We start from the raw sequence: 14,090 nt of genomic DNA on the forward strand, positions 1-14,090 counted from the left end.
TTTGTTTTGTTTGTTATATTTTGGAAGACTAAAAATGATGGTGATTACACGTCCGTATCTACTCCCATCCCCAAAATAACTACATGGGATCACTTCTGTACTTAGGGTAGTAAGAACTCTAAGGCATATTATGTAAACATACCTAAATAGGATTCTAACCCACTTTAAGGGAGATAATGCAATTTCTTGCCCTCATGTATAATCTTTCAATTATACAGAACAATACATATTTTAATATTTTAAGTAGGAAGAGAAATTTTATTTTGTGTTTAATTTTACAATCATTGTCTCTAGATGTCACAAGTTAACTACCCATATTATATTTTTTATCAAGCAATAGAGTGGTTATACATTGTATGGCAATACTTTGTGAGGCAACAGCTTCTGATGAATAGAATATATAAAACTTAGTTTCAAGTACACTCTTTGTAGTCACCAAAGTGACTTTTAGGTTTTCATACTAGGATATGGTACTTTTATTAACAGGTTGCTTAAACAGAACAATCTGCCTTTTAATAGCATGCCCACAAATTCAAGCTACTTCACTTCGAACAAATTATCTAAGTTTTTAAAACTCAACTTTTTAATAAGATGGATGAAGCAATACCAGCCATTTTAAGTTATTCTTTTCAAGGTCAAAACATCAATTTGTGGAACTAAACCAAACTAGATGTTCAGTAGATGAAAAATATCTATTATTATCATGTTGTTCTGCACATTTCTCCTTCAACAGCTACAGTAAAATGGACAAAAATGTAAGAGTTAACATGAACATCCAGGGAGGGAATGAATCTTTCAGAACACCCATTTTTAGTTTCCAGGACTAAGAAACAAAAGTAGCTGTTTTATTTGTTATCTTCATGTCTCTGACTGCTGAAAACTTAGATACAATCTTTTTCTTTTCATCACAATAGAGCCCACATGTGAACTTGAAGTATACTAACGTGAAAGTTGAATCCTATCTCCCAAGTAATGTAAATAAAATATTTTCTACCTTCCAAGTTGGTGCAGGCTGACAGCCAATCACCAATTTAAACTCAATGAAGAAGTTCTCTTTTCTGGTCTCCTTAAAGTCTCCAAATTTTAAAAGTAGAGAAGTTTCATTTCATCCAGTAAATCTTTCCTGAATACTCGGAGTTGCAAAATGAATATCTAGATCAGAGCATTGAAACAGTTGATGTCAACTCCAAACTGATCCATTGATATGTGGTAGGTATATTGGGTAGAAGACAAAATTCCACTCCAATTCTTCCCGCATTGATTTAAGCCTAGACTTTACTAGTTCCAGCAACCACTTACTTGAAGGCATAGTTAAGATAGGAAAGAAAACCAATTATCTCTTCAGAACTTTACAGTTTGATATTAGACTAATTTGTTGTATCAAATGTCTTAAAGTGATTATTACAAGAAATAATGCTAAGCAACTCATTTTAGCTACTTAATTTTGTTAAATTTGAGTATAAAATTTGGCTAGCATATGAACACCCTCAAGCTTCTTCTCCTTTAAACTCTAGCTTGAGCGCTGCACCTCAGTTAACTCCTGCTCTCCACGTTCTTCCCCTTCAGTAAAGTATCCCGAAAGGTGACTCATCCCTTCTGTCCCTGATAGCTCACTTTCAGTATATTTCTTAATCTCATGTAGTCTGTTTTTCACTATTGTGTGTTTGCTAGACCAGTACTTCAGTTGTATTTGTTTACTTATTACCTTACTGTCACCTACAAAGAAAATTTGGAGGTGAGATAAATGTGTTATTAATGGCCTCATTATCAGGAAAAATTTATTTACAAACATGGCTTAACAGAGATAAGCATTGAACTATGAGGATTGCTTTTAAAACAAGCCAGTGTGATTACTTAATGATACAAAGGCCAAAATTCATTGAGAGTCTCCAATTACCTAAAGATATCAACAAACTTTCAATGTTTTGTTAACAAATAAGGAATTATAGACCTTGTTATAATACTTCCTCAACAGTTAGATAAAATAATTAATGTTTTGATGAATTCTTGACAGAATAATAGAATATGTTCACAAAGACTGTAAAAGTTTAGAATTTAATGTGTTTTAAAAGAGGTGATTGAGTGTATAATAAGATTCAATATCATGAACATAAACCATGATATTAATTTCTAAAATCAGGTACACCAAAGTGGTTATCTCAGCCAACTAGGGTACTTGCTAATAGGTAGTTAATGGGTAATTGAAAGAAATATTTATATTATTCTTGATTTTGGGATCAATTTACAGTTTAAAAATCAATTTATGCTACTGTTTCAAGTCTAATATTTATAGTGAAGAAAAATTAACTAATTAGGACTTTTTAAGTGTGAATGATTTCATTGATAAATCTATGATAATGAACATATACCTGTCTTCTTTTGGACTTCAGTGAAATGTAAAATATCCAGACACCAAAAATCTCTCCAGCCCTGAATGATTTTTTAATTGAGATCTATCTAACCTTAGGAGTATTAATTGTATGTCTTGTACTAAGTAGGAAAGTAGTAAGAAAATACATTGCAACCTTGAACATAGCATAAGCATTTTCATTACTTCCATTTTAGAGATAACACTATAGACTGCTGTGTATTTTGTGCCCAAATTTAATATAAATTTTTGTTAATTTAACTTAGAATTAAGGCTATGAAATGAAGACTCAAGAAAGTAAAGAATGAGAAAAATGGCTGACTTCTGCTTTTCTTGTGATGTTTTCAGGATTAAATACACATTTGATTTTTTAAAAAATAGAAAATATAGGACAACATGGGAAAATCAAAAGGGAAATGAAATGAATATGTTCTATATGAGCAAATCGTAGATGTTATAACTGTCGTGTAAGTGGATGGAATTGCGTCAGTTGGCTGTCAGGAACTTCAGAGATTATGAAACAGTTCAGTGACACGTGGACAGCACTGTGAAGGAAACTGAACCTCTCAAAGTAAAGTTTAAGGTGCTCAGCTTTCCATCAATTTTATTACTCTAATAGTCATTTTGTAGGTTTTTTAGGACTTTAGGTTTGAGCAAAATTGAAGATTAATAAACAGGATAAGGCATAGAAAGATGATTTCTAGAAAACAAGTCAGGATTCATCAAATAATTACAGATTAACTATTCTTCTCAATAAACCAATAGAAATTAGTAGTACAGTTATCTAAGTCATTTTGTGTATACATAAACATATTTCCCTTCCTTCTTCCTTTTTTTTAAATCACTTTTCTCTCATCCCAGTTGTTCTTTCCTATTTGAGCAGTTTCTTCCCCTTTCACAATATTTATTGTACCTTTCACATTTTATTTACTCTTTCAGGTTCTTATTCTAGGGAGGCAATATTGTGTTTACATGTATGAGTCTGATTTATTTCACTTATGAGTAGGGACTAGAGAGTTGTATCCATTTACCTATAAAAGATACTCCATTGTATAAAAATACCACATCTTTTTATCCATTCTTCAGTTGATGGACATTTGGATTGTTTCCAAGATTTAGCTATTAGACATTTTGCTGCTATAAACATAGGTGCACATATATCACTGCAGTATGATGTTTTCAGTTCTGGAAAAACACCTAGCACAGGAATAGCTGGGTTGAATGGGACCTCTAAATCCTAGTTTATTGAGGAATCTCCAGGCTGATTTCTGCAGAGACTGAACTAGACTACACTCCCACCGACAATGAGGAAGCATTCCTTTTTCAATAGATCCCCTCCGGCATTTGTTATTTGTTGATTTCTTGATGGTAGCCATTCTTTTTAGGGTGAGATGGAATCCCAGCGTTGTTTTAATTTGCATTTCTCAAATGACTAATGATGTTGAAAATTTTCTCATATATTTATTTGCCATTGGTATTTCTTCAGCTGAGAAATGTGCATTCATCTCAAATGCCCATTTTTGGATTGAGTCTTTGAATTTTGGGACCTGATTTTGTTACATTCACTACAACAGAAAATTGCTAAAATTGTCATAAATTTTATGCAGTGAAAAATGCCCACTGAATGTCTTAGTCAAGCTATTAAAACAGAAGTCATTCTTTGACCCTTTTTAAGTAACCTAATCTAAGAAATTCCAGAGTATGTTAAATACAATTTCTCTAAATTTATATGAATAGAAGAATGTTGAATTAAATAAAGTACATTTAATTAATTCCAAAGAGAATGTAGAAATTAATCACCAAACTACACTGATTTTCCCACATAAATTGGGTATACAATTTTAAATCAAAAAATGAAATCTTGAGCCAAAAATGTTCTGCTGAAATATAGACTGTTATATTAATACATTTATTTTCTGCATATCTAAGTATATACAATAAGTAACTGTGTAAGTACAGAAAATATTTTCTAACAATGGACTAATAAAAATAAATAGAATAATCTCTAAAACAGAGAAGAAGGACTTACTATTTTGGCTCAAAGGGAAAACAAAACAAATGAAAAACAAAGCACTTTCTAATAAAAGAAACAAGACTACTTTCAAGAATTTTTTTCTAATATGACCAGCATTTGCTTAAAAGATTCAGTTTGATTTATAGTTAAATATTTTGTATATTCCAGAAATTGATTTTTAAAATGAAAAATAAACTGTAAATTAATAAACCCAGATATTTTTCCACTATCAGATTGGTGTGATTACCTAAGATATAGAAAGACATTGGCTTAAAGTGAGAATCAATAACTCCTGCTTTGCTGCAGTGATAACTTTCTTACATTAAAAAAAAAAATTCCTTGGTGAGTTGGTTTCCTACTGCAAAGTTAATTCCAGGAGTCATATTCAAAGTCACCCAGAACATCTTCATTCCTTAACATGTTTTCTTACTATCCTTAAAGAGTTAATCCCATTATTACAAAGGAATCAATTATTTAAGGTTCATAGCGGACAGTTACATGTATCAGCAAAGGTGAACATAAAAGAGTAGATGGAAACTGACCTCATTCACAGTGGCATAGTAGCTGTCATGCTTGAAAGTGGGCGAGTTGTCGTTCCTGTCTCTCACCACGATCCTCACTTCATGGTAGATAACTGTACCCACTTTCTTGTTGATGCATTGGAGTTGCACAACAATGGAGTGTATATTCATTGGGGGCTGCAAGGGAGAAGTTAGATATTTAAAAAAAAAAAAAAGAAAAAGCTAATTGAAACCAATCTTCCCATCACTGGCAACCTTGTTCATTCATAAACATTTTCTGCTTGTTCATGTTTACATTATAATCTCTAGAAAAATTGACAATGTGTGTACTACTTTATAAAAGAGAGAGGATAATCAGAATTATTTCGTATTCAGTTTTGTATTAGAGGAATGATACTCTCAGAGGATTACTAGTAAGTCAAAAACCCAACTAAAGAGGCTTGATGTGATAAAACACAATTTGTTTCTCCATATGCTAAAGAAACTATGATATAAACACCTAATTTTATTAGTAAAAACAATTAATTGGTAATTTGCATGAATCTATATAACTCAATGTTAATTTACAAATTTGTTGGCATATTGTTTGATGTTCACTGATAGAAATTGATATGTAGATAATGAAAAGAAAACCCATTCATAATATAACTAAAATTGTACTCTGTATATATTTTTTGCTATTGTTTTTCTTTTTCCAGATATATACCCATTAACATCATAAACACATATACATACAGACACCTAAATATCATTCTTGAAAACAGAGATTCCCTGTAGCACTTCGGCGTATGTGTGAAACCATGTTTTATAATTTAACAGTACTCCATTATAAGGTCATAGTTTAATTTGCATGAGTAATAAATGATAATATATTTCAGGCTATCAATTTTTGTCGTTTGACACAGTAACTATAAATTTATATTTCTTTGCCTAGTTAATTTTATGATAAATTTTTGAAGGAAAAATGTGTCATTAAGGTAACACATTTGCACAGATCCCTAGTTTAAGCTTGTATGGCTGCTGTGCATACCTACATATGTTTGACTGCAGTCAGAGTAAAATACTTTTCCGTGATTTTTAAAGGCTCTTTCAGTTTTTTAAAATATTTTTTCTACATATATCACTTTATCAGAATCACTCATCTGGGTCATATCATCTTAAATACTATGCCTACAAATGTATACATGAATCAAAGCGTTACATTTTATTCCATAAATATATATAAATATTACATGTCAAAAATAGTTTTAAAATAGCTCATTACCCAAAAGAGTGAAAAAACAGGTAAATGTAATATAATTTAATAATTTTGAATTAGAAAATATGTTATGAAATATTTGTTTTAAGCTAATTTAAAAATATATTACTGATCACTAGTAAATAGGATGGATTAATTTAAAATGTCACCAGCCACATTTGTAAACAGGTTTATTGCAGCAAATACATCTAAACTGAAGCAAAATATTGTGAGGATCAGAGATTTTTGGGAAGACAAAGACTGTTGAGTTGATTTGTACCTATGTGGATAATTGTAACCAGAAAGAATAAATGGAGGGACTGTTAACACATAGAGGAAGACCTCTAGTGAAATGACACATAGTCTATCTCATTTCACTTTTAATCTTGATGTAAGTGATGACATTAAAGTCAGTTCTATGAAATCTATGAATGTCAGAAAGCTCAGAAGAATTGTAAGACACAATGATGAAAGATAGGGTTCAAAGTTATCTTAATAATACAAAGTTACAGGATAAAATGGAAAATTTTTATAATAGTAAATATAGTCTCCAATTTTAATGGAAAACCAATCACACAAATGTAATAAATGGCTACAAATATTAATCTGAACATATACTGAAATTTTGATGATTAAAAGCTGATTTGACATGCTTACAGCTTAAACTGGCTGCTGTGATGCTAGTGCAAACTTTATATTCATTATGAACATCAGACAGAGCAAAGGTAGATCATGACAGTTATCTCACAAGTGAAGGAAAGCAAAATATGAACACTTGAAGAATGCATGATAAGATTTTAACATGTTCAAACCAAAGGAGACAAGATTGGTCATATATCAAATGATTTCATGAAAGAAACATATTAGCTCATTCATTGTAGTCCCACAAAGAAATAAGAACAATAAGTGCAATGTTTCACAAAATGTACGCTTCCATATAAATTTTTCTTTTAATGTAAAGTGGCACAGAATAAAACAGACTAACATACTAAGTAAGCCCCATTACTAAATGTATTCAAACCCCTGAATAAAACACTATTTAAAGAGAGGAGGATCTTAGATGTTTTCAGGGAAAAAGAATTTGAGTGAGATGACCTCTATTTTTACTGTCAATTTTAAAGTATTTGCATTAATAGACCTTTTAAAAAGGGTTCTGTGTTTTAATTGCAAAGTAAAAACAGAATAAATGTGTGTATTGTTAGCACTTCCTACACCTCATAGAAGACAATCAGTTGAATTATATTCTTCTAAAGTTATTTATCTTCTAAATATTTCAAGAGAGACCTATAAAACCCTTTCAACTGAACTTCTAATTCAAAATTGAGTGGTAGCACTGTGACAGAAAGGTCACATTCTTTTCAAGTAGAGGATCAAGTGCAGCATGTATTGAGCCCCACTTGCTCCAGCTAAGTACCCATAAATTAGACATAACCAGGTCACTTGGAACTGTTGTCACTTTCAACTTTAGCTATCTGTGCAACCCTTTGGAGCCTGAATATCACTTAGTAGGCAATAAATTCCAACCACAATGGACTATGCTGAAGTCAAAAAGTCCCTCTGGCTAATATATAACACATAGTGTAATTTTGTACCAGAATATACTCTCTTCTGCTGTTTAAATAGGTCATAAATACATCATGTACAGCTCACCTAGGTCAGTTAGTGAGAGTTTAGACACTCCAAAGTGCTTAGAAATATGTTAGCAAAATTTAGGTTTATCTTTCACTGAAATTGCATTCCAAATTTACCAATAGGAAAGAGCGTTTCATACAGAATGCCATGTAACATACCCCTTGCTAGTAAACTAATTTTAACTTATATTACTGGATAAAAGTGATTTCAAAGGTTATTTCTGAAAGAATTCCAGGGAAAGTTTAGAAAGAAAAAAAATTAATTCCATTTAAAAAACAGAAATGAATTTGCTTTAGCTTCAAAAATCAGGGGCTAGGGATTTAGCTCAGTGGCACAGCGCTTGCCTGGCAAGCGTGAGGTTGTAAGATCGATTCCCGGTACCAGAAAAAAAAAAAAAAAAAAAAAAAAAAAAAAAAAAAAAAAAAAACCATCACTTGTGGTAATTTTATCTTTTGAAATTCACCTTAATTACTTAATTCATGAGGCAAAGAAGAAAAAAGTGCACAACCTGTACTGGAGTAATTGTTTAAAGCAAGTACCACTCACATACATGGAGAAATGAAAACTATAAATTTCAAAAAGTGAATGCTTAACATAATACCAGCACTACACAGCATTCATCTGCAATTTAAAAGGAACTGAGATTTTCTAGAAATCGCATTATCTGGAGTGCCTAATGTTGTGGAGGACTCATTCGGAGGGAAATAACTTACTGAAATAAGCTAACTTATTGATTGTTTAGGTAAAATATATTGAATCCTCACACAAATGAATGGCGTTTGTTTTTTTTTTTCTTCCTCTGTACTTACTGTCCTTTTGTAAAATGAAGAATCTTCACAATTCCACAAATAAAGTGGAAAAAAGTGGAAATGAGACGCAGTTTCTTTAGGAATTATTTTTGAATAAAAAATGAATTTAAAGGAACTGGTATCAAAGTTGTGCATGTTCCTCACAAATTAAAATTTCATTGTGGGAAATAGTATATTTACAGAAGTTATTTAGAGAAATGAATACCAAATTGAAAATATAATTATGTATATGTAATATTTAGATACAATTGTAGATTTTTTTTCCCAATGAATTGCTAAGGATTTTCAGGCATTTTTATCGTAGACATTTTGTTTTATGCAAATTTTTATGTGGATTGAGATGGTTATGACCTAGTTCTTGGGCATGAAGTATATGTCCTATAAAATAGAAAGGAAATGGGCATAAACAATTACAATGAAATTTTAAAAAGTCTATTTTAATGTTAGGAATTATAGAGCAAGAAATTAAATTCAGAGGGTACCATTAGGAAATGACATTACATAAAGAGTGATATGTAACATACCCCTTGCTTGTAGATAAGTTTTATGTTATATTAATGGATAAAGTGATTTCAAAGGTTATTTTTCAAAGAATACAAAGAAAATCATGGAAAGAAAAAACAAACTAAATTGCATTTAAGAGACTTAAATTATTTTTCATTCTGCTATATAACAATCTACAAATTTCTAAAATAAATAAATACAAATAAAATACAGACAATAAAGGAATACAGCAGTTTGTAATAAAAAATAAAACTCTCTGCTGTCAAGAGCAGAACTCTTTTGGGACACTAAATCTAGAAAAAGGTGAGTAAAGAAAGATGTTCAGATAATTAAGAGATTATTTCCCAGTCCATGTGAGAACTATGAGGGTTTGTAACGGTATGCTCATAGACGCACCTGCAAGATACCATATTGTTATAAGTTTACTAAATTGAAGCAGTTAAATGGTTGGGCAGAGTGTTCAAAGATATTGTGAAAGAAGACAAACTAAGATTTTGGTACTATCATGAATACAGTTTATCCCTGTTCAAATGCTTTTAAAATTGTGTCCAGAGCTTTGAGATAAGTATTACAGGGCAGTACCACAAACATATCTTTCTTAATGTGTTAATCACTTTCTCAACCAGTATTTCATGCCCAATGTTGATTAAAGTATATTGGCCACTTGCCAGAATTTGTCATTCATACGCGACATTATTAGAAAGACGTTTCATTTTCCCAACAAATATTACATTTTGGTAGTTTTATCATTTTTTACTCTTGATTTTTGTGGTAGATTAACTAATGGGCAATCTGGAACACCCAGCTGAACTGGATCAGTGTGGTGCTAGGTACGGAAGGCCCATCTGAGGATTGTTGATCTCATAGGGAAGTTTTCTAATTAAGTACAAGTTTTGGGGGCTTGGTATTTTATTTTTGATTTTTATATTCAGACAGTTGTATTAAAGTCATTATTTTATTAGATTATCAAAAAACTGTTAAAAAAGTTTTGTTTATATTAAAACTACTTTTAGTTCTGTGCAACTGGACTTGTGGAAATAAAGGGTTATTGATGGACTCAAGGAACAAAATGTAGAAAGTATGATTTGGGACACTTTCCCTGCCAAATAAAATTTATAGTAGTTGCTGCTTGGTATAACTGTGTAGCTACCTACCAGTGACCTCATGCCTTAATGGATACAATTAACTCAAGGCAGTAGCTATTATATTATTCTTTCTTTTCCTAAATAAAGCACAACATACACACACACACACACACACACACACACATACATACACACACTGATATAGTTAGTCTCTGCATAGGATATTCACATGAGCAGCGTGAAACTTAACCCTTACCTGTTCATTCACACAACAATAAACTCAAAATTGATAGACCTAAAGCTAAGATTGAAACTAAAAGTGCATGAAGAAAAAAATATGGGAAAGATTTCAGTATTTCAAGTCATGAATATGGAAAATATTTTTGTATAAATCCCCAAAAGCAAAGATATCAAAGCAGAAACAGGATTATATTAAACTAAGAAGCTTCTGCATAGCAAAAGAACAGTTAGCACAGTAAAAAGACAATCTATTGAAAAGGGAGAAACTTTTGAATGCCATTTCTTTGATGAAGGGTTAATATCCAGAATATTAAATATTAAAATATTTATAAATATTGAAAGACTCAGCAACAACCTAATTAAAAATAGGCAGAGATATAAACTAACACTTCTTAAAATGAAAATTCAAATAGACAACAAATGCTGAATTACATTAGCTGTCAGGGAACTGCAGGTAAATAACCACAGTAAGATAACAACTAACCCTAATTACAACAGGGTTTGTCAGAAAGATAAAGCAAACAAGATATTGGGAAGGATGTGGAGAAGAGGGAATATTCTGTCGGAGGGAATGTTAATTAGTACACCCTTCCTGGAAAACACTGTGGAGATAATGCTTTATTTATTTATTTATTATTTATTTATTTATTTATAGACCAATTTTGCATGACTATCTGGTAATCTGAACAACTAATATGAAAACAATATGCAGCAGAACAACCATTGTTCAATTCCTATAATCTTATTTGGTGACATTCTATCATTTATAATTTTTTTTTTGTTTTTATTTTTTGTTGTCTTCAGTGGTTTAATTAATCTGGCATTCTTTCATCTGGTAATCTGACCAACTTCAATGCAGGTAAAAATATGTAATATAATAACCACTGTTAATCCTTTTCATTTTGTTCTGCAACCCTGGATCATTCTTACTGTCTTTGTTTTGTTTTCTTTTTCTTCATGTTGTAGGACTTTGTCTATTTTTCTTCTTTTTTTTTTAAATTCTCTATTAAAAAATAAAGAAGGAAAATATTATGGCTATTCCTTAGGAAACTGAAAGTAGAGCTTCTCTGGCTTACAAGCAAAAATGGTGTCAGCATCTCAAAAAGGAGCCAGCATATCCACATTTATTGCTATGCAATTCACAATGGCTGAGATATGGAATCAACAAGAGGCCTACCACTAGGTGAGTGGACAAAGAGAATATGACATGTACATAAAATAGGTCATTATTTAACCATTAAAAATAATGTTAAATACAGTCAGATATTAATAAATTTTAGCTGGGCCTGATTACATACTCCTATCATCCCAGCATTTGGGAAGCTGAGGCAGGAGAATCACTGTGAATTCAAGGCCAGCATAAATTGCATAATGAGACCCTGTCTCAAAAAGACAAAAAAGGGTTGGTATTCTTTTTTTTTTCTTTTTTTAATTTTATGGAAAAAAGTAAAACAAAATTTCATCCCAAAATAATAGGACAAAACAACAGTTAACACATTGCATATTATCTTCAAAGTAGTTTTTCAGAGCACAAGATATGGATATTAAAATTTCTCCAATTGACTTTAGCACAAACTTTCGTTTTCAATGAACTAAGAGACACAAATAGTACAACTGACTTGCATGTTTTCTCTTCTCTTCCATCCTTTCTCCTTCCCCCCCATCCAAGATCCTTTTTCCCTTTGAACAATTTCTTCCAATTTTATAATATCTATTGCACATTTTAGACCTTATATACTCATTCAGTTTTTGACATCAGGGTGACAATGTAATGTTTATACGCCTGAGTCTGATTTAGGTCACTTATGAGTATAGTCTCAAGTTGCATCCATTTACCTATAAAAGTTTCAAGTTTATCCTTTTTATGGATGAGTAGTACTTCATTGCATAAGAAGACCACACATTTTTAGCCATTCCTTGGTTGGTAGGCATTTCAGTTGTTTCCAAGATTTAGCTATTACAAATTGTGCTGCTATAAACATGGGTGTACCTATATCACTGTGGTATGATATTTTTAGTTCTTCTGGAAGACATCCAGAAGAGGAATAGTGGAGTACAATGGGACCTCTAATCCTAGATTTTCAGAGTTATCTCCATACTGATTTCCAAAGTGAGTGCACCAGTCTGCACTCCCATCAACAATGGAGAAGCGTTTCTTTTTCCCCAAAGCCCTTCCAGCATTTGTTATTGGTTGATTTCTTGATGATGGCCATTCTTTCTGGTGTGAGATAGAATCTCAGCATTGTTTTAATTTGCATTTCCCATATGACCAATGATGTTGAACATTTTCATATGTTTATATGCCATTTGTATTTCTTCATAATATTAAAGAAATAAAAAGATAATTTCAGATACAAATTTTTGGATTGGGTCTTTGAATTTAGGGAGGCCTACATTTTTTTCAATTCTTTATATGATCTATATAGAAGTCCTTTGTCTGAGGGATATATGGCTAAATTTTTTTCTCACTTTGTGAATTGTCTTTTCACTCTGTTGATGATTTCTTTGGATGTATAAAAGCTTTTTAATGGAATGAGACCCCAGTTTTTGATTCTTTGAAGTAATTCCTGTGCAGTCTGGGTTTTGTTCATGAACTCTCTGTCTATACCTATGTTTTCAAGATTTCTACTTATTTTCTCTTCCAGTAGAGTTCATGTTTCTGTTGTAATATTTAGATCTCTAATCCATTTTGACTTTAGTAGATAGTGATATAAATGGGTCTAGTTTTAGTCTTTGGCATGTACAGAGCTAGTTTTTCCAGCTAGTTTATTAAAGGGTTATCTCTCTTCCAGTGAACATGTTAGGGAGGAACTGCATTGGACAATGGTCTATCATAATTCAGAATAATTAGATGAGCTTGAAATCTCTAAACACAAAGTCATGGTAAGAAGATAGAAAAGCAATTGGGATAATTATCTTGATTCAATTTGTATACTTAAAATAATATTAAAGAAATAAAAAGATAATAGTAAAATGATTAAATTTCTATGCAGCTGGCATGAAGTAAGCATCAAAAAGGTCTAAACGCAATAGCAAAAGAAAAGAATAGAGACTGAAATGATAAATGTACAAAGCAGTTTGGTCTCTAGGGAGCGAAGTAGAAAATATACATGAGAAAAATAGAGCCTAATGACCATGTGGTCACTTGTGATCACCCTTAACCCTGTTTCTTTGAGAGTATTTTTATGCTTTCCTTCTCAGCCAAAGAATTTTTATTAAAATCAGTATAGTCTTAGAAAAATGTCACTGCATGACAAAAAGTCAGTGGACTGCTTTCCAGTAAAAAATTTCCAGAGTAATTTTCCAAAATAGCCATCAAATTATTTTTAATTCAGTGATTATTAGATGGAGTTTAGCAGTAGATACAAGAGTAATAGCCTAATTATTTGTTTTGTTTTACTGTTAAAATGATTCATAATTCTTATTCACTTTATTTATAAAGTGAACAACTCAAAGAACTTGGCAGACAATCTAAACAATTATTTTTAAGGTAAATTCTCTATATATGTGTATTAAAAAGCCATATAGAGTTTAATACTCTTATTAATACAGCTGTTCCACAACAATATATTATTAATTCTTAGCTTTTGAGTAGAAACATATTAAATTTATGTTTTAAATTAAAATTTAATACATTATAAACATATATATATAACTATCACATTATAAATATACATTAC

At 31.1% G+C, this 14,090-nt stretch overlaps 1 protein-coding gene across 1 annotated transcript in view; it reads right to left on the reverse strand.

Annotated features, from left to right (window-relative positions):
* Positions 1-14,090, reverse strand: part of Pcdh15 (protocadherin-related 15) — a 759,655-nt gene that overhangs the window by 438,112 nt on the left and 307,453 nt on the right. Inside the window, exon 6 of the mRNA XM_013514752.1 lies at positions 4,925-5,080. Within this exon, the coding sequence (XP_013370206.1) occupies positions 4,925-5,080 (156 nt within the window). The remainder of the gene's footprint in view (positions 1-4,924; positions 5,081-14,090) is intronic.

This window comes from Chinchilla lanigera, unplaced genomic scaffold (assembly GCF_000276665.1).
Source record: "Chinchilla lanigera isolate Chin_1 unplaced genomic scaffold, ChiLan1.0 scaffold00024, whole genome shotgun sequence".
NCBI classification, from domain to species: domain Eukaryota; kingdom Metazoa; phylum Chordata; class Mammalia; order Rodentia; family Chinchillidae; genus Chinchilla; species Chinchilla lanigera.